Source organism: Lethenteron reissneri, chromosome 4 (assembly GCF_015708825.2).
Source record: "Lethenteron reissneri isolate LAM-NWPU_2019-01 chromosome 4, ASM1570882v1, whole genome shotgun sequence".
Lineage (NCBI taxonomy): Eukaryota > Metazoa > Chordata > Hyperoartia > Petromyzontiformes > Petromyzontidae > Lethenteron > Lethenteron reissneri.
In genome coordinates, this window is record NC_083782.1 from 6,285,035 (window position 1) to 6,305,535 (window position 20,501).

General features: G+C 51.6%; 1 protein-coding gene across 1 annotated transcript in view; it reads right to left on the reverse strand.

The window, feature by feature from the left end:
- The window catches only part of LOC133349609 (succinyl-CoA:3-ketoacid coenzyme A transferase 1, mitochondrial-like), a 35,794-nt gene that overhangs the window by 1,455 nt on the left and 13,838 nt on the right, over positions 1-20,501 (reverse strand). Inside the window, exons 4-16 of the mRNA XM_061563171.1 lie at positions 20,115-20,250; positions 18,835-18,984; positions 17,748-17,854; positions 16,973-17,033; positions 16,519-16,626; positions 13,834-13,948; positions 12,884-12,978; positions 8,183-8,231; positions 6,976-7,048; positions 6,510-6,585; positions 5,771-5,860; positions 3,394-3,474; positions 2,847-2,948 (exon numbers count right to left, since the gene is read on the reverse strand). Coding sequence (XP_061419155.1) covers positions 2,847-2,948; positions 3,394-3,474; positions 5,771-5,860; positions 6,510-6,585; positions 6,976-7,048; positions 8,183-8,231; positions 12,884-12,978; positions 13,834-13,948; positions 16,519-16,626; positions 16,973-17,033; positions 17,748-17,854; positions 18,835-18,984; positions 20,115-20,250 — 1,243 coding nt within the window. The remainder of the gene's footprint in view (positions 1-2,846; positions 2,949-3,393; positions 3,475-5,770; positions 5,861-6,509; positions 6,586-6,975; positions 7,049-8,182; positions 8,232-12,883; positions 12,979-13,833; positions 13,949-16,518; positions 16,627-16,972; positions 17,034-17,747; positions 17,855-18,834; positions 18,985-20,114; positions 20,251-20,501) is intronic.

Sequence of the window (20,501 nt, forward strand, 5' to 3'; positions counted from 1 at the left end):
GAGCCCTCCACCACCCGACGTTGGGTTACGTCAGGCGGTGGAGGGTCGGCCAGAAAGCGGTGCCAACAATTGCCGTTTGGCCGACTCCACGGGGACATCGTAGGAGCACCGCTGCCCCGGGCCGCTTCCAAACTCAATATTCACGGTCGTTCAAATCCGAGTCATTAAAGTGCAAAAATAAAGCGGCCAATCGGACAATCCCGTTGCATCGACGTGGCGCGCCGCCAACGTTTTTGAGACGCGTCGAGCGCAACGGCGCCACGGGTGTCCGCGCCACGAGCTTCTTTGCACCAACGTTGAACACATCCCCTCCACTCTGTTGCCCTCTAGGAACAAAAACTAAAACGTAACCTGGAAATCAATCGTTTGTGCAAGTTCAGGCAAAGGCAACCACTAACGCCCCCCCCCCGCTCAACGGTGTCTACGGGTCATGCCACGCGCCGCTGGGCACGACGTCCAAAGACGTTTCGCTTTCGTGGGTGGGCCGAGCCAGCTTTCTGCAAAATCGGATCCTGAAGATGGTCCCGAGGCACGGCGTGAAACGTCGGGTACCAGGGCGACAAGATGTGACCTACCTCGCCTGGTATACAGGAGGTTGTGGGTTCAATCCCAACCCTGGCGCCTGCTGCTATATATTTGGAGTTTGCGTGTCTCTCTCCCTGTGGTCGCATGGATTTGTCTCCGGGTCCTCCGGTTTTTCCCTCCACATTAAGAATCAACATGCATTTAGAGCAGTGGTTCTTAACCTTTTTGGAGGTACCGAACCCCACCAGTTTCATATGCGCATTCACCGAACCCTTCTTAATTGGAAAAATAAAATATGATGTTTTCAAATTCAAAACATAGGTATATGTTTTACTGGTGCACAATCATATGAGTCGGGTGTGTGTCTTAACCTCCGCCGAACCCCTGAGACTGACTCACCGAGCCCCTGGGGTTCGATCGAACCCAGGTTAAGAACCACTGATTTAGAGTATTTGGCTGCTGTACATTTCCACGTGAAAAGCTACTTCGTTGAGCTATCGTTTGTGATAGCCAGGTCGCTTCTGAAAAAGAGCTACATAGCTCAGTGGGCCTTACCTGGTAAAATTTTAATGAAAAGTTTTAGTAATTGTGCCCAACCGAATGCTGCTGATCAACCACAGCCCCACCCACCGCTCCCCCAAAGCACACCGGAACGCTCCGAGAAAGCATCCTTTTTATCCGTGACCGCCAGGAATAATCCTCGGGGTGACACGTGTCGCGTGTCTCGTGTAAATGGCTGCCACCACTTCTGTTGCGTGACGTTACATGGACGTTACACAACGCTATCGTGACGAGCGACGACGCCCGGCTGCCAAAAGTCAACAGGCAGCTGGGGAAGTGAGCCCAACGCTGCGTTCAAATCCGAGCGCCGGGGTTTCTTTTCAGGGATGGTGGAGATAGGGAGAGGTGGGTGGGGGGCGATTAAAGGAACTCCTCTACCGGCTTAATCTGGCACTGATGCCTCTGCTGTAGTGTAGCTGCACAAGCGAGTCGTCGTGGTGGTGATGGGGAGCGGTGGTGTAGCGGTTAGCGCGCCGCGGTGCGAACCCGGCAACCCGTGTTTGAGTCCCGCTCACGGCCAACACCAGTGATGATTATCTGAACCGGTCCTGGGCCTCCCCTAGGTCGACTCGGCTTCAAATTAGTACCTGGTGCGGTGTGTAAACATCGCCACTAGGGAGACAAAGGCGTGCCCGGCCTTCATAGGTGCTTGCTAGACAGCACTTGCCCCAACAGGCTGTTAAGGCTATACGGGGGATCTTTGTCTTTGGTGGTTGTTCTTGTCTGGTAGTGGGTGACTGAACAGGAATGCAATTGCAGCAGCCAAGTCGGGCCACACAAGTGAGCATTTCATGAACGCTGTCCAACTAAGGTTGAAAGCGTTCGTGTATTAGCTGTGTCCGTCTGTAACGTGGGGAGAGGGGGTGGTGTGGGGGAGGGGGGTGCAATGTCTCCATCCGAAACCGTAATAGAAACTTCGTGTTGCCATTTGGAACTCGCCCGACAGAAAACCGGCCACGTTAATCGTAGAGTGAATAAAAATTAACCCGTAAAAACAAAGTTTTTCACTATAAATCCTTTATATGCGTGGCATCGGTTTTATTTTATTATTCACTTCTGTTTTTCTTGAGTAAGAGTTTCATTTTTATCACATTGGTATTTTAAATTAAATATGAAATTTTTTTTTTCCTAAAAAGTGGAAAATTTAGGAAATTTTTTTTCACGAAAATAAATTGTCACACACAACGAGTCTGTGTGCAAAATGTCAGCTCGATTGGATCACGGGAAGTGGGTAAAAAATGACCGAAAGATTTGCACGGTCGTAAGCGCGCAAGCAAGCAAGTGAACTTAATATAAAGGATTTAAAAATAAGAGTGTACACTTCTGAAGCGCTTTTCACCCAGAGCTCACAAGGCGCCGTACAAAAACACGCACGCACCCACGCACGCACGCAGGCTCACACAAATCGGATCCAACCCCAAAACGAGCGGGGTGACAACGCGAGTCACCCGCTTGTTATTCTTAGGTTTTTTCGGTAAAGTCACGTAGGTAAAATTTTTTAAAATTAATGAAAGTAAATAAAATTAAAATCACGTCGTTTCGGAGGCAACACAAGCTTCCGTCTTCAGGTGGAACCGTCACAGCACGATAGCTGTATCCGACGCCCAACGTCTCACAGCGGCCTACAGTCGGTATTGCTCCAGAGCCACACCCCGTGACCTCCCGTCCAGCGACATTTATTTACACGGATGACCTCGTCGCGTGGCCGAAGGCGTGGGGGGGTGGGGGGGGAGGGATGGGGTTGGGGGAGGGCAACTGACCTGGAAGCCGCTGCCAGTGCAGGCCTTGATGTCCTCGACGGAGAAGCCATTCCACACCTCGGTCAGAGTCAGGCCCTGGTCCTTGTCCACGTCAAACACCGCCTGGGACAGCGGCAGCAGGAACAGCGTCGCATCGTGAAGAGGGGCAAGCACAACAACGACAACAACAAGAGGTGTGTTGCTGCTGCACCGGGAGCACATCCGAGCACGAGATGCCGAGCTTCCGGGATGCGGTGGAGACTCGAGGGCATTCTGGGCCTCGACTCACAGATGCACCAACTACAACCATAAGTGGCGGTGACGTCACCATGTCGCGTGTGGCAGGCTAGGTGCACGTTGAGGCCACGTGGATAGATGCACAACCAGACTCGCTTGCAGCGACAGCCAAACGGACACCCAACGGGGCGTTCCCCACGCAGCACAAACCTCCGTCACACGTCCGTCACACGTCCGTCACTACGCGTCACCAGTGCATCATCACTCATCACTACAACTCATCACCAATTAGCGCACGCCATCACACGTCACAGGTACATGCGGTGGTCACCTTCTCCGTGATGATGCGGTCCACGCAGTTCTTGCCAGTCAGGGGCAACTTGCACTCCTCCAGGATCTTGAAACCACCGCCCTGCATAGACAAAGATCCCCCGTGTCGCCTTAACAGGCTTGCCTGACCCATTCAGCCCGTTTGTCATAACTTTAGACCGGCCTCCATTGCTCGAGCGGCTCACCGGTTAATAATTCAGTGGACGCGCCACACACACAAACACACAAAGCCTCGATAGCAAACAAGCGGCTGTGCTTACGATCGAGGCCGCTCACAAACGAGCAGGTGAGCGGGTGGCGGACCGACTTCTACCCTCGCCGGCCAATGGCCTGGCCCCCAGCGGACCGTACAACGCACGGTCCATTGCAGAGGTCTTTACCAACGGGCTTTGTCGCCCCCACCCCAAAACGGCTGTTGACCGACCAGGGCCGACTCATTTCGTCCAAGTCATTTGCAGGGCGCGTGCCGATATGCTGCTCGCTGGAACAAGAGCCCATCGATCGCCGTGTACAACATCACCCGCAAGGCAGGCGGAATGGGTGGAGCGGCAGAACCAGCAACGTCACGCCGTGCTGCGTCACGCCACGGAGAACGAGTGCCCGGCATCGAGGGGGGGGGGGGACTACGGCTGGTGGGCGACTCGTGGCGACGCGGCGCAGCTTTTGCGGTTCCCAGGATATCGGCACGCAACCTGCAAGGACGTCCTGAGCAACACGGCCACCCCCGCCACCGCCCCCCCACCGCTCCCCTCCCACCCCGCCCCCCCACCCCGCCCCCCCACCCTGCCCCACCCTGCCCCCCCACCCCACCCCACCCTGCCCCCCCACCCCGTTTCCCCCTCCCCCAACCACCGTGGAGGTGGAGGAGGATAATGATGCTGCTTGTGTTTTTTTATGGCGTTTCCGAATGAAAGGCCCAGTGATAACATCGTGTGCCGGGCACACAGCTCGGATTTACACGGGGCGTACGTACGGCACACGCGCGTGTGTGTGTGTGTGTGCTCGTGCGTGTGTGCGTATGTGCGCGTGCATGTGTGTTCTCGTGTGACAGGGATGTCCTCTGGCTCCCACATTATTTAACATCTATTTTGACCGCGTAGTTCGTGAAGCCTTCAATAGCTGTACCGGGGGAATTTCCGTTTGGTACAGATATAATGGGAGGCTGATCGACGCCCGGGTGCGATCAAGGGATGGCTCCTTATTGGTCAACCACGTTATGTATGCCGATGATTTGGTAATAGCTGCTCATTCAGAAGAGGAGTTGGAGGCGCTGCTGCTGAGACTGGAGCGTGCCACTAAGAGGTGGGGCCTTACCATCAGCCCCACCAAAACCAAGCACCTGCCTGGGTATTTTGTACCATCGGACACTCCACCCCCACAACTCCCAATTGGTGATGGGGCAGTTGTGGAGAGAGTGGAGAGTTTCCCATACCTGGGCAGTGTGCTTATGACCGGCTCCAGTCTATCAGCAGAGGTCTCACTCCGAATCAGTCGAGCGGCAATATCTTTTCATCGGTTGCGTAACGCTGTGTGGAAGCTACCTGGTCTGTCGCTCCGCACGAAGCTTCAGGTCTTCTCGGCCACGGTCATTCCCTCCCTTCTCTACGCTTGCGAGACGTGGACCCCCCTGGTGGAGCATCTTCGCCGGTTGGAAACATTTAGGCTGGCCTGCCTACGATCCATCCTGGGTTTAACCAGGCTGGATTGTGTGAGGAGCTCACAAATCCTTGAAAGATCTGGGCAAAGTCCCATCAGTGAGCTCCTCCGGCAGGCAAGGCTGCGTTGGCTGGGTCATGTAGCCCGCATGCCCAGCCACCGCATGCCTAAACAGCTTTTGTTCGGCCGGATCGAGGGGGCTAGACGGGCGCGGCACGGGCTGGAGAAGAGATGGAGTGATGTGGTACAGGAGGACGTGGAGCTGAGTGGACTTGCCGATGACTGGTACCAGCGGTGTCAAGATCGGCCTCAGTGGAGGAGGCTCGTGAAGGACGCTACTGGGCAGTTGGAGGCAGTCGCCCTCCAACAACAACGGAGGGCGGAGGAGCGACGCTCACAACAACGAGCGGAGCGCCGGGTGGCTAAAGCACAGCAAGTTAGCACAGTAGGGGGCACAGGTGGTGCATCAGCCAGTCATCTCGGTCATCTCGGTCAGTCGACCAGTGGCACCTGGGTCTGCCCCGTGACCTCCTGCCAGCGGGCTTTCGACACTTCACGTGGCCTCAAGGTGCACTTGGCCTGGCACAAGCATCGTGGTGACGTCACCGCCACTTAGTGGCGAATGGCGGTTGTTGTTGTTGTGTGTGTGTGCTCATGCGTGTGTGTGTGCGCACATGTGAATGTGTGATTATGTGTGTTGAACGACATAGGGCGGCCCCTACCTTGGCGTTGTGTTCCATCGTGATGACCACCTTTGTGCCAGCGCTGGCCACCAGATCCATAGCACCACCCATGCCCTTCACCATTTTACCCTGCACAAAGACAAAGACCACCCATATAGCCTTCACATACTGTTGGGGCAAGTACCGTTAAAGAGTGCCACTTATGAAGGCCGGCATAGCACACAATGGGGTGGGGGTGGCCAGCTCTATGCCCAGCAACCTTTGTCTCCCTAGTGGCGATGTTGACACATCGAGTCAAGGGAGGCCCAGAACCAGTTCAGATAATCGTCACTGGTATTGGCCACGAGCGGGAATCAAACTCGGGTCGCCGGGTTCGGAGTGCAGCGCGCTAACCGCTCCGCTAACGTTCCCCACACTTGTACAGACAAAGGCAAAACTTCCCCCACCCTTGACGCAAGCCACACGTAGCATCGTACATTTATTTTCGTAACCCCAGAACAAAGCCAAGCAGAGAGGCAGAGCCCATCCCCCGCAGCCAGTCCCCCAACAGCGCTTGGCAGCTTCCTTCATTTCTCAAAACCGAATGAAGGAAGCTGCCTGGGTTGTGGAGCGGCGTGTCGGGCGTCTAGGCGAGCGACGCCTTGCGGCACGGCCAAACAGCGCGTCGGACAGACGCGCAACCCTCCCTACTCTCCCCCCAATGAAGTGGCTGCTACTGCTGCCGTGTGCGTGCGTGCGTGCGTGTGTTGATGCAAGGCGGCACAGCTCCAGCTCCTACCGGAATCATCCAGTTTGCCAGGTCACCGTACCGCGACACCTGCATGGCGCCCAGCATGGTGAGGTTCACGTGGCCCCTGCGGTCCGCACACGCCGGCACACCGCGCATGTCAACGCCCCGCACAGCACACAAGGGCTCTTCCCCTTGACCCTGCTTAGCCTATCGCAAGGGGTATTGGGGGCAGGACGGGGGGGCGAGTGCTGTTTGCGAGCACCTATTAAAGGCGGGAGCGGCGTGCGCGCGGTTTGTGCTGTTAAACTAAACCGTTTCTCCACGCAGAATAAACTGACTTTTTATTTCTCCCCTCTACTTAACATCTGCCGACATCGTCCCAAGCAATGTCCCCCGCACCCCCCCCCCCCCCATTTTGTCACGTGACTTCATTTAACCCCCTCCCCCCCCACCACACAACTTGGAGGGGTGGTAGTAGTAGGTGGGGGGCGCGCCACGTTCCACTAGAACTGACCCGCGGATCATGGCGAAGGACTCGTCGCTGGAGAAGTAAGACGATCCGGGGATGACGGTCACCGTCTCCTTGCCTGGGGAACCGCGACACACACACCGCAGGGTCAAGGTCACGGCGCCGTTGCACCGAGGTGGGAGAGAGCTCCAGAGAGCAGGGAGTGTCCCACCGGCAGCAGCGAGCGATACGACATCGAAATAAAGTACGGCAGTGAAGCCTAAATAGCAATCGGAGCAACAGCAAAAAACAACCGAATAGAGATTCTCACTCGCCAACTGCTCAGGTAGTCCCAGCTGTACCCCCACTCGTTAGCACTGTAGAGGGTACAGCCAGTGCCCGATTAAGATAGTGCGGGGCCTGTAGCATATGTTATAAAGGAGCCCGAAATAATAAAAACATTTTAATATTAAAAACACAAATATTTAACTTGCACAGTAAAGTTATTGTATTTTTTAATTTGCAATACAGCCAGATAATACGACAAACCGCTAACCTTAAACACCCAGTCGTTCGTAAAAGTTGAAGGCGGTATAGTACTATGGTAATAGAGCAAGTGCAGAATCACTGAACCGGAATTGATAGCTTGAAAGCATTTAGCGCAGGGGCCCTTGAAAGTGCGGGGCCCGTAGTATTTGTTTTGCTACTTTTGCTACTAGGATAATCTGGCACTGGGTACAGCTGGTGGTGCATACCCCAGTCAGCCAACCCATGGCACCTGCTGGGTCTGTCCCTAGACCTCCTGTCAGCGAGCCTTCGACATTTCACGTGGCCTCAAAGAGCACCTGGCCTGGCACAGGCGCTGTGGTGACGTCACAGCCTAGAATGGTGGGTCTTGGAATTGGTCGTCCCACCCACTACCCAAGTGGCCTCGCCCATTTATCAGGTAGCCCCACCCATTATTTACATAGCCCCACCCATCGTTCAGTTAACTCCGCCCACTACTCCAGTAGCTCCGCCCACTGCCCACATCACGAGGCCAGAACCATTTTTAAAAACCCAACCGAACCCAGCGGCTCCGTTCCCCGTCCCTCCACCACGACGGCATCGCACGCGGTGCCACCTCATTTCCATGTCCTCCTTCTCCAGATGGCAAGGGCAGGTGCTCGCGATCGCCCTCCATATACGGGAGTCAGAGAACGCACGCGTGGGCATCGTTCGTCCGACTTGTCTCTAGCAATGTGCGTGTGCGGCTTGGCTGAGGCTGTCGTACCTGCATTGATGAGGTCAGGGTCCTGCTCCCCCTCCAGCGGGTACGGGCCCTGCACCGGACAACGGCGACAACATCAACACCCTCTCTCTCTACACCCGCGGCAAGTTCTGTACGTGCGTGTACGTTGAACTTCTTTCGCACCGTACGTAGCCAGCCGTGCTAATCGGAGGTTCTGTAACCAGTGTTCAGGGGCCGCAACTAATGGCCACCAGGAGCCTCCAGTGGCCCACGGGCCTTGCAATGAAGAACACTCTTCTCGGTTCTTTCGGTAAAGTCACGTAGAAGGGAAGTAATAAAATAATAAAAATAAAACATAATAAAATAAAATAATTCTCACGACGTTTCGGCTACAACGCAAGCAGCCGTCTTCAGGTGAAGAATGAGACACTACCAAGCTAGAAGCTTATATATAAGCTGTGTTGGAGGTGGAAGAGCGCCTTAACAAAAAGAATGTGCATATGAAGAGGAATGAGGCGATCCACATATACATATACAAACACAGAGACAATTTTAACCGAGAAGATGGATTCTGGCTTAGCAATCATTGGAAGGACGTAATAAACCATTTCGATACACATTAGGGTGTGTAGAATAATACAGTGTTATATTAAAATGTATAAGGTATAGGTTGGTTTACAGCAATACAGTATATAATTTAATGTTGGGTTTATCTATGGCAGTATATAGTACGGTATATGCTCGTGTGATGCAAGAGAATAAAGTTTAGATGGAAGCATATTATATAATTTTTACGACGTAGAATTGTAATGTATTACTTGCTGTTAGTAACTCAGCTTAGTGTAGAGTATAGTAAGTATACTGATGGTGCTATGCAGTTTATACTTTAGTTTTTTATGTAGTTTATACTTTAGTTTTCTACGTGGTTGTTGAGTAACTGCAGCTACATATCATTAACATTCCTTTCCTTTGTTACTGCTAATCCCTGCACCCCCCCTTGGTGCTGCTGATCCTGCATAATGCATGGGCATAATATGACTTTGAAACCCCCCCGCCCACCTACTACGCATTTTCCATGAATATGCTAAATTCCTCTTCATATGCACATTCTTTTTGTTAAGGCGCTCTTCCACCTCCAACGCAGCTTATATATAAGCTCCTAGCTTGGTAGTGTCTCATTCTTCACCTGAAGACGGCTGCTTGCGTTGTAGCCAAAACGTCGTGAGAATTATTTTATTTTATTATGTTTTATTTTTATTATTTGATTACTTCCCTTCTACGTGACTTTACCGAAAGAACCAAGAAGATGAATCCCTGCAGTCACGAAAGCTTTAAATCGAAACCTAAAAATGTTTTATTTTTATTATTTGATTACTTCCCTTCTACGTGACTTTACCGAAAGAACCAAGAAGATGAATCCCTGCAGTCACGAAAGCTTTAAATCGAAACCTAAAAATGTTTTATTTTTATTATTTTATTGCTTCCCTTCTACGTGACTTTACCGAAAGAACCAAGAAGATGAATCCCTGCAGTCACGAAAGCTTTAAATCGAAACCTAAAAATGTTTTATTTTTATTATTTGATTACTTCCCTTCTACGTGACTTTACCGAAAGAACCAAGAAGATGAATCCCTGCAGTCACGAAAGCTTTAAATCGAAACCTAAAAATGTTTTATTTTTATTATTTGATTACTTCCCTTCTACGTGACTTTACCGAAAGAACCAAGAAGATGAATCCCTGCAGTCACGAAAGCTTTAAATCGAAACCTAAAAATGTTTTATTTTTATTATTTTATTGCTTCCCTTCTACGTGACTTTACCGAAAGAACCAAGAAGATGAATCCCTGCAGTCACGAAAGCTTTAAATCGAAACCTAAAAATGTTTTATTTTTATTATTTGATTACTTCCCTTCTACGTGACTTTACCGAAAGAACCAAGAAGATGAATCCCTGCAGTCACGAAAGCTTTAAATCGAAACCTTAATATGTTTTATTTTTATTATTCGATTACTTCCCTTCTACGTGACTTTACCGAAAGAACCAAGAAGATGAATCCCTGCAGTCACGAAAGCTTTAAATCGAAACCTAAAAATGTTTTATTTTTATTATTTGATTACTTCCCTTCTACGTGACTTTACCGAAAGAACCAAGAAGATGAATCCCTGCAGTCACGAAAGCTTTAAATCGAAATTATTTTATTATGTTTTATTTTTATTATTTGATTACTTCCCTTCTACGTGACTTTACCGAAAGAACCAAGAAGATGAATCCCTGCAGTCACGAAAGCTTTAAATCGAAATTATTTTATTATGTTTTATTTTTATTATTTTATTACTTCCCTTCTACGTGACTTTACCGAAAGAACCAAGAAGATGAATCCCTGCAGTCACGAAAGCTTTAAATCGAAATTATTTTATTATGTTTTATTTTTATTATTTTATTACTTCCCTTCTACGTGACTTTACCGAAAGAACCAAGAAGATGAATCCCTGCAGTCACGAAAGCTTTAAATATAATTATTTTATTATGTTTTATTTTATTATTTTATTACTTCCCTTCTACGTGACTTTACCGAAAGAACCAAGAAGATGAATCCCTGCAGTCACGAAAGCTTTAAATATAATTATTTTATTATGTTTTATTTTTATTATTTTATTACTTCCCTTCTACGTGACTTTACCGAAAGAACCAAGAAGATGAATCCCTGCAGTCACGAAAGCTTTAAATATAATTATTTTATTATGTTTTATTTTATTATTTTATTACTTCCCTTCTACGTGACTTTACCGAAAGAACCAAGAAGATGAATCCCTGCAGTCACGAAAGCTTTAAATATAATTATTTTATTATGTTTTATTTTTATTATTTTATTACTTCCCTTCTACGTGACTTTACCGAAAGAACCAAGAAGATGAATCCCTGCAGTCACGAAAGCTTTAAATATAATTATTTTATTATGTTTTATTTTTATTATTTGATTACTTCCCTTCTACGTGACTTTACCGAAAGAACCAAGAAGATGAATCCCTGCAGTCACGAAAGCTTTAAATACAATTATTTTATTATGTTTTATTTTTATCATTTTATTACTTCCCTTCTACGTGACTTTACCGAAAGAACCAAGAAGATGAATCCCTGCAGTCACGAAAGCTTTAAATATAATTATTTTATTATGTTTTATTTTTATTATTTTATTACTTCCCTTCTACGTGACTTTACCGAAAGAACCAAGAAGATGAATCCCTGCAGTCACGAAAGCTTTAAATATAATTATTTTATTATGTTTTATTTTTATTATTTTATTACTTCCCTTCTACGTGACTTTACCGAAAGAACCAAGAAGATGAATCCCTGCAGTCACGAAAGCTTTAAATACAATTATTTTATTATGTTTTATTTTTATCATTTTATTACTTCCCTTCTACGTGACTTTACCGAAAGAACCAAGAAGATGAATCCCTGCAGTCACGAAAGCTTTAAATATAATTATTTTATTATGTTTTATTTTTATTATTTTATTACTTCCCTTCTACGTGACTTTACCGAAAGAACCAAGAAGATGAATCCCTGCAGTCACGAAAGCTTTAAATATAATCATTTTATTATGTTTTATTTTTATTATTTTATTACTTCCCTTCTACGTGACTTTACCGAAAGAACCAAGAAGATGAATCCCTGCAGTCACGAAAGCTTTAAATATAATTATTTTATTATGTTTTATTTTTATTATTTTATTACTTCCCTTCTACGTGACTTTACCGAAAGAACCAAGAAGATGAATCCCTGCAGTCACGAAAGCTTTAAATATAATCATTTTATTATGTTTTATTTTTATTATTTTATTACTTCCCTTCTACGTGACTTTACCGAAAGAACCAAGAAGATGAATCCCTGCAGTCACGAAAGCTTTAAATATAATCATTTTATTATGTTTTATTTTTATTATTTTATTACTTCCCTTCTACGTGACTTTACCGAAAGAACCAAGAAGATGAATCCCTGCAGTCACGAAAGCTTTAAATATAATTATTTTATTATGTTTTATTTTTATTATTTTATTACTTCCCTTCTACGTGACTTTACCGAAAGAACCAAGAAGATGAATCCCTGCAGTCACGAAAGCTTTAAATATAATTATTTTATTATGTTTTATTTTTATTATTTTATTACTTCCCTTCTACGTGACTTTACCGAAAGAACCAAGAAGATGAATCCCTGCAGTCACGAAAGCTTTAAATACAATTATTTTATTATGTTTTATTTTTATCATTTTATTACTTCCCTTCTACGTGACTTTACCGAAAGAACCAAGAAGATGAATCCCTGCAGTCACGAAAGCTTTAAATCGAAATGAAGAACACTGCTCGATACGGTTGCCATCACGTGGCCTCAAACGGCACCAAGCATGGCACAAGCGCCGTGGCGACGTCACCGCCACTCGGTGGCGAACGACTGTTGCTGTTGCTGTTGTGCGAGTGTGTGTGTGGCGGCTCGCGTGCCGAGTTCGATTCTTGCTCACGGCCACCGACACCAGTGACGATTATCTGAGCCGTTCCTGGGCCTCCTCTAGGTGAGCGTGCGTGTGTGTGAGCGTGCGTGTGAGCGTGTGAGCGTGCGTGCGTGTGAGCGTGCGTGTGAGCGTGTGAGCGTGCGCGCGTGTGAGCGTGCGTGCGAGCATGCGTGTGAGCGTGCGTGCGAGCGTGCGTGAGACAATGTGTGTGCGAGCATGTGTGCAGTGCTCACAAGTCCCAGCACGCCGTTCTCGCTCTGCAGGTTGACCGTGATGTTGGCGGGGATGTAGTTGCTGGCGAGCATGGGGATGCCGATCCCCAGGTTGGCTGGGCGGCAGCAGGGCGGGCGGCGCCACCATCGTCAAGGCCCATCAACGCTCGCTCCCGCGCCACGCGACGATTTCACGCGGAACGCCAAAAACCCCGCGCCGAGTAACGCAACCGCCACAAACACCGGCGCCCCCCCCACACCACCCACTCCACCCCCCCCCCCCACCGAATTCGATTGCCGATTGTGATCACCAAACGTCGGTGGCGGCGGATATCTGAAACCCGTCGCAGCAACCCGAGTTGCATTCTCAATATCGGTGGCGAGTGATATCCCAATTTCTGAACTGATCCTGTCCGGCTTGGCCCAGCGGGCTGAGCGAGCCCGCTCAGCCTGCTCAGCCCGCCCAGCCCGCTCGCTCGGCCCGTCTCATCCCTCTTTAAAAGTGTGGCCTCCCTGACATCCTCCCCCACGCGCCCACCCCTCTGAAGGTGAGAAACCCCCCCCAAGGGGACCCAGGCCCAGCAAGACACGGCCGACGACGCAGATGACGTCACCAATCCCCGTCCAACGGCACACGTTGGGGACGGAGGTGACACTGATTTCCCCCCACCCCCCCCATGTATTTCCGCGTTACCCAATTACTCGCCGAGCAATCGAACCGATAATCGGTGGGGGTAATTGATCGAATCGCAGATAATTAATCGGATCGCAGCTCAGCTGTACACTGGAGCCGAAGGCATTTTTGCAGGAAATCTTAAAAACAGCTTTCTGTGTTTAGTTTGTCGTCCTTGCCCCCGCACCTCCGATTAGCACGGTTGGCTACGCACAGTGCGAAAGAAGATCACTCGCATACATACATTCATTCATTACTCTCGTGGGTCGGGCAACCTAGCCTGGCGCGGTGAGGATACCGTACATGCCATCCTCAAACTCCAGTGCGGCACGACGGATGATTCGCTCGCGGATGATGTCGGCTTCCTTGGTGGGGCGGGGAGAATCCTCCCCTTTTTTCCGCAGGGTCAGCCGCTGTGTGGGGAGGGGGGGGGCCGGGGAGAGAGCGGGGGGCAGGGGGTCAACGTGGCAATCTGGGTTTCAGACCAACAGGTGGTGTCAGCCCGGTCAGTCACCAATGGACTCGCACCCAGATCCAGAGACCCAAAGATTCACGCGGAGACCACGGACTCGCGGAGACTCAATTGTGATTTTAGAAGCCGGGTTCCCGTGCGTAGCGAGTCGCTGGTCTGGTCCCCAACGACTGCACGCACTAAACAAACAAACAAAATTCATCGCTAAATTCCATCTCTGAGTAGTTATAATATCGGTTGACTACTTTGTGGGCCCGACGTTACTTAAGAAAAAAAGGCATTTTAGAAGTGGCTCAACGATATCCGCTTCTGCGGGCCGTTCCCCAACACACCGCTGCGCCCGGGTTCCCGCTGGATTTTTTCGCCAGCAGCAGCACAGTCACGGCGAAAGAAGATTTACAATTTTTGTCTCAAGTGGGGCGGCGCTTCACGCTTGCCTGCCTGCCTGCCCCCTCAAATGTAAATATAGCAATGAGGCAAACAGAAGCCCTGCCCACCATTACCCTCCAAACAGCAGTCACGCACGTGGAAAACTTTAAATTTAGCCCGGTAGCATTTCTTTGCAATGTCCTTCCCCCGAATCGTTCATCAGGGCCACCGCGCTGACGGGCACCACGGATTAGCCGGGCAGCCCCGTTGTGGTGCAGCGGTCAGCACGCCGTACTCTGAACCTAGCCACCCGAGTTGCATTCTCGGTCACGGCTCAACGTGGGTGGCAGGCGATGTCCGAATATATCTGAACTGGTCCTGGCCGGGCTGCCTTAGCGGTAGAGCGGGCGGGCTCCTCGCCACCGGAAGTCGAGAGTTCAAATCCTGGTCGGGGTGGGGCAATGACTCAGCCCCATCATCCCTCCAGGCTCGATACAACTGCATTAGCAAATGTGATTTTGTATATATCACCCTTACCCCGTGTAGCGATTGTTCAATGTTAAATGTGCAATTTTACTGAGGGAGTGTGTGTTTGTGTGTTGTTGTCGTGGTGTGGTCTGGGACTGTTCTTGCTGTTGTTTTGCTGGCTTGCCCAAGCTTGGGAATTGGTGGTGTACCTTATGCAATTTGAACTTATATACTTGATCTATTTTACGTATTTATTTTTAGCGATTCGCTTACCTTTCCTATACTTTGCACTCCTAGAATTGTTTGTATTGTTTATTATTGTGACTTTATGACCCGTGCCCCTACTGGACAAATGTGACATAAAGAGCTTCATAGCTCATCGGATTCCTCCTGCAGTCTAAATAAAGATTCTGATTGTGAAAATTAGTACTCTACCACTTTGCGGTGAAGTCAACAGGGGGGGGGATGTCATACGAACAGACTCGCCCCCGCCATGGGAACGTGAAGTTTCCACCACTCGCTCTGCGGGGCCGTGAACAGGAGGGCGAGCGCCGACCGTTGCCTCAACGCCAACCGGAGGAGGAAAATCGCTTCCATTTCACCAAACCCGCAACCGGCCAGCGTGGTGAAGTACGGTCAAACGCAACCCACCCCCCGCCTCCACGGCCGGCGCGGCGTGTGGGAGGCTTCCGTCAAGCGGGGGGCTGACACAGGCCGTGCGAATCGCCGGGGGAGTTTTAATTCACCGTTAAGCAATTGACGAGTTCGGGAAATGCGCGCACGAGGCAACCCGCGCGCCCGTCCCCACCACCCCGTCTCTGCGTGGTTGTGCTAAGGATCCCACTACTTGTATATTCTGTTCTCGAATTACCATGGACAGAGAAATGCCCCGCATATATTGGTGGGGAGGAGGGGAGGGGGGGGGGGGGCCTTTTGGTTGAGTTGGGGGAGGGCTCCTGAAAGAATATAATAAACTATACTAAGTATGAAAAAATAAGAATAGGGTTTAACCTTTCTGGCAATGGTGGTCAGATGTTCAAACACCAAATAAAACCTTTTTAAAGGACTCAAGCCTGCATTAACCACAGACAGTACTTGTGGTGAACATGTTGGGGATGAGGTGATGTTGGTGGGGGGGGGGGGCGGTGCGGGGGATGAGGTGGTGTTGGTGGGGGGGGGGGGCGGTGCGGGGGATGAGGTGATGTTGGTGGGGGGGGGGGCGGTGCGGGGGATGAGGTGGTGTTGGTGGGGGGGGCGGTGCGGGGGATGAGGTGGTGTTGGTGGGGGGGGGGCGGTGTGGGGGATGAGGTGATGTTGGTGGGGGGGGGGGGGGCGGTGCGGGGGATGAGGTGGTGTTGGTGGGGGGGGCGGTGCGGGGGATGAGGTGGTGTTGGTGGGGGGGGGGCGGTGTGGGGGATGAGGTGATGTTGGTGGGGGGGGGGGGCGGTGCGGGGGATGAGGTGGTGTTGGTGGGGGGGGGGGGCGGTGCGGGGGATGAGGTGATGTTGGTGGGGGGGGGGGGGGGGCGGTGCGGGGGATGAGGTGGTGTTGGTGGGGGGGGGCGGTGTGGGGGATGAGGTGGTGTTGGTGGGGGGGGGGGGCGGTGCGGGGGATGAGGTGGTGTTGGTGGGGGGGGGGGGCGGTGTGGGGGATGAGGTGGTGTTAGGGGGGCACCTCAATCCTCTTCTGGTACGATTTTCCCTTGATGACGCGCTTGACGAAGATGCCGGGGATGTGGACGTCCTCGGGGACGAAGGATCCCACGTCGACGATCTCCTCCACCTGGTGACCGCCCGCAGTGGGGGGGGGGGGGGAGGTGAGTGGGGGGCACGGCCCCAGAGGTTCACACAGCAGCAGCTCGGGAACGGAACCCCCCCCCCCCCCACGCCAAAGCCGTCGCTCGCGACGAGGCCATCAAAACGGGGACAAGTGGAAGGATGCAAAGCTGCTCGTGGTGACTATAAATCCGCAGTAGATTTCTGGGTTTGGCAAAGCGACGATCTGGCCACATTTCTGGACAGCGGCGTGCGACCGCGGGTCCTCAATCATCCTGGCCACCACCAATCCCCCTCCCCCCCCCCTGATTGAAACGCGACGACGCAACAACCGTAGAGAGGGCGGTCGTCACCTCGGCGATGGTGCACTTAGCAGCCTTGCACATGGGCTGGTTGAAGTTTCTGGCCGTCTTCCTGTAACACAAATGAATGAAAAAATGTATTCACGTAGAAAAATGATGTCACACTCGCAAATTCACGCGTGGATCACGTCGTCGTTACGCCCGTAGCAGAGACCACACAGGCCGGGCAGTCTAGTCACCGATCCGTGTGCAGATTTCAGATTTAACCCCCCACCCTCCCCCACCCTGGTTTAATAGCGTAGTGGGTTTTATCAGGGTTCTCCGGTTTCCTCGCAGACCAAACCAAACTCTCACTACTCATGGAATTCTTGGCCAAACATCCCAATGTAGCGGCACCTGCCTGAAACAAAGCCTGATCATGGCCCTGCAGTGCAGTTTCCAACTATTCACTCCATCCCTGGGTATGCGTGTGCCCGTGCGTGTGTGCATGTCAGTTGTGCGTGTGTCCGCGTGTGCGTGCGGTAGTGTACCGGTCAGCGCGCTGCGCCACGAACCCGGCGACCCGGGTTTGATTCCTGCTCAAGGCCAACCAGTCCTGGTCCTCCACTTGGTCAACTGAACGGAGTACCTGGTGCAGTTGTGTAAACATCGCCACTAGGCGGTCGGGTCGGGCGTGGTGCTTGCCCCCCCCTCCCGTTCCAGCCTTCATAGGTGCTCGCTAACAGCACTTGCCCCAACAGTCTGTTGAAGGCTATTCGGGGTATCTTTGTCTGTGTATGTCAGGTATGTGAGTGCGTGCGCGTGTGTGTGTGCGCGGGGGCCCGACCGGAAGATAAGGTTGCCAGCACGGTCGGCCTTCCACGCCTTGACCAGCGCGTAGTCGCCGACGATCGATTTCTCCAGGATGTAGTTCCTTCCGTTGAACTGGGCAGCCTGCGCGCGGAGAGGGAACGCGAGAACTTTAGTTCGGTGGGAGAAAAGTAAAAAAATCACCGAACGATCACGCGCACGCATTTCACTGCCGACAATAACGACGACAATTCCACCACTCGACTATTGGTTGAGCCGGATCACCGCCTGGCTGGATTCCTTTCCTCTTCCTACCTCCGAGTCTCCCTCCCTGGCTCCCTCCCTGGCTCCCTCCCCCGTTGTTTTGTGCCCAACCGCCCCCCCACCCACCCACTCACAACTCAACCAACGGTGCCTCTCGTGACGACAGCAAAATGAATTCCACCCGAGTAGTTTGACGCGAGCGTGTCGATGACCCGCTGGGTCAGCCACTTAGGGGGTATCCAGGGGGGAGGGGCCACTTACAGTGAGGTAGGCACTTCACGCGCGTTGCCGAGCAACCGCCGGCCACTTGACCGTGATGCTGGCTGTGCTTACGGCGGATTCGCGTCATTACCCACACCGCACGGTTAATCCGTTTCGACGCTAACTAAATGGCCGCATATCCCTCATCGCCGCTTCCATCCGATACACGCGGCGCGAGGTGCTGTAGCAGCATCGGTGTAATGGTCAGGCTGGCACCTGTGTTGGTACCGGTGTTAACGCTGGAGCTAGTGTGGGTACTTGTGTTGTGGCTGGAGCTAGTGTCAGTACTGGTGTTACAGCTGTCACTGTTGTGAATGCTAAGACTGGTGCTAGTGTCAGTACTGATGTTACAGCTGTCACTCGTGAATGCTAAGGCTGGTGCTAGTGCGGCTGCTGGTGTTGCGGCTGGCGCTAGTGTCGGTACTGATGTTACAGCTGTCACTGTTGTGAATGCTAAGGCTGGTGCTAGTGTGGGTAATTGTGTTGCGGCTGGCGCTAGTGTCGCTACTGGTGTTACAGCTGTCACTGTTGTGAATGCTAAGGCTGGCGCTAGTGCGGCTGCTGGTGTTGCGGCTGGCGCCGGTGGTGTGGCGCGGTACCGGGCGCGGCTCGCTGGCGATGGCAACGGTGCCGTCGGAGCGGTACTTGATGGGCGCGCCACCCTGGTGCAGCAGCGTGCCGTAGCCCGTGGCCGTGTAGAACGCCGGGATGCCGGCGCCGCCGGCGCGGATTCGCTCCGCGAGCGTGCCCTGGACACAAAAGACAAAGGTCCCCCGTGTAGCCTCTTAACGTGTCAAACAACCCCCACGACCGACACGGGGGGGGAAAAGGTCCTTCATCCGCCCAGCAGTGGATTGACAAAGCGGGACCGATGCCGTTGTACGATCTCCAAGTCCGCCACCAGCAGTCTCAACAGACTGAGAAATGTTCCTACGTTGAACTTCTTTTGCACCGTACGTAGCCAAACTGTGCTAAATCGGAGTCTGTTGGTCCAAGGAGTAAATACCTCTGCTCTTTGTGCAGGTTTCTTCTCTGCTAGGGTTACTTCCGGCCTTACTTATGGCGCACTAACAACACAAATATCCTCTCATCCATGCTGTTTTAGATCCTCGACAAAGTATCCGCAGTGAATTCCAAAGAGTTTGCAAATTCAGAGTCCTCGTGCCTGACCAGCAAAGCCACAAAGAGGGGAGATGATCGGGAGACTCGGAGACAGAGAGAGTGAGACAGATATAGAGTGAGACAGACACGTGGAGAAAGAAACCCAGAGACATACAGGCTAGACAGACATTTAAAGACAAAGATCCCCCGTGTAGCCTTAACAGACTGTTGTGGCAAGTGCTGTTAGACAGTCGCACCTATGAAGGCCGGCACGGCACACGAGGGGGTGGGTGGCCAACACCACGCACGGCCGCCTTTATCTCCCCAGTGGCGATGTTTACGCATGACACCAGGTACTCATTTAAGGCTGAGTCGACCTAGGGGAGACCCAGGACCGGTTCAAATAATTGTCACTGGTGTTGGCCATGAGCGGGAATCGAACTCGGGTTGCCGGGTTCGTAGTGCAGCACGCTAACCACTACACTACCGCTCCCCACTACACACAAAGACAAACACAAAGATCCCCCGTATAGACTGTAACAGACTGTTGTGGCAAGTGCTTTTAGTGAGTAGCACCTATGAAAGCCGGCACGACACACAAGGGGGCGAGTGGCCAACACTACGCACGGCTGACAAAGACCCACCCACACACACACTCCCTCCCCCCTATCTTCTTCCAGTCTCACGACCTCTCACCTTGTTTTTTTTTTACTTTAGATCTTGGATAGGGGAGAGTAGTTGGTTGGCGGGGGGTGGGAGGGTGGGGGTGGCGAGTTACCTGGGGGGTGAGCTCCACCTCCAGCTCTCCAGACAGGTACTGGCGCTCAAACTCGGCGTTCTCGCCCACGTAGGAGGACACCATCCGCTTGATCTGCCGCGTGTTCAGCAGCTTCCCCAGCCCAAATCCATCCACTCTGGAGGGGAGCGGCGGGGGGAGGGGGGGGGGGTACAATGTTAATTCTGCGCCTTTTGGCGTCATCTGGTCGAACACCATATGAGACTAGGCTCTAAAGAAAGCTGTCTCTGGTGTGGACCAATCAGTTTCAAAGACAGTGCATAAATTATCAGAGTATTGTTTTTTGTTTGCATATGACTGCAAGTATTGTGGTTAATGTAATGATGATTCCTTGCAAAAGGTGTCAGTTTTGTTGCCAGAAAAACGGGG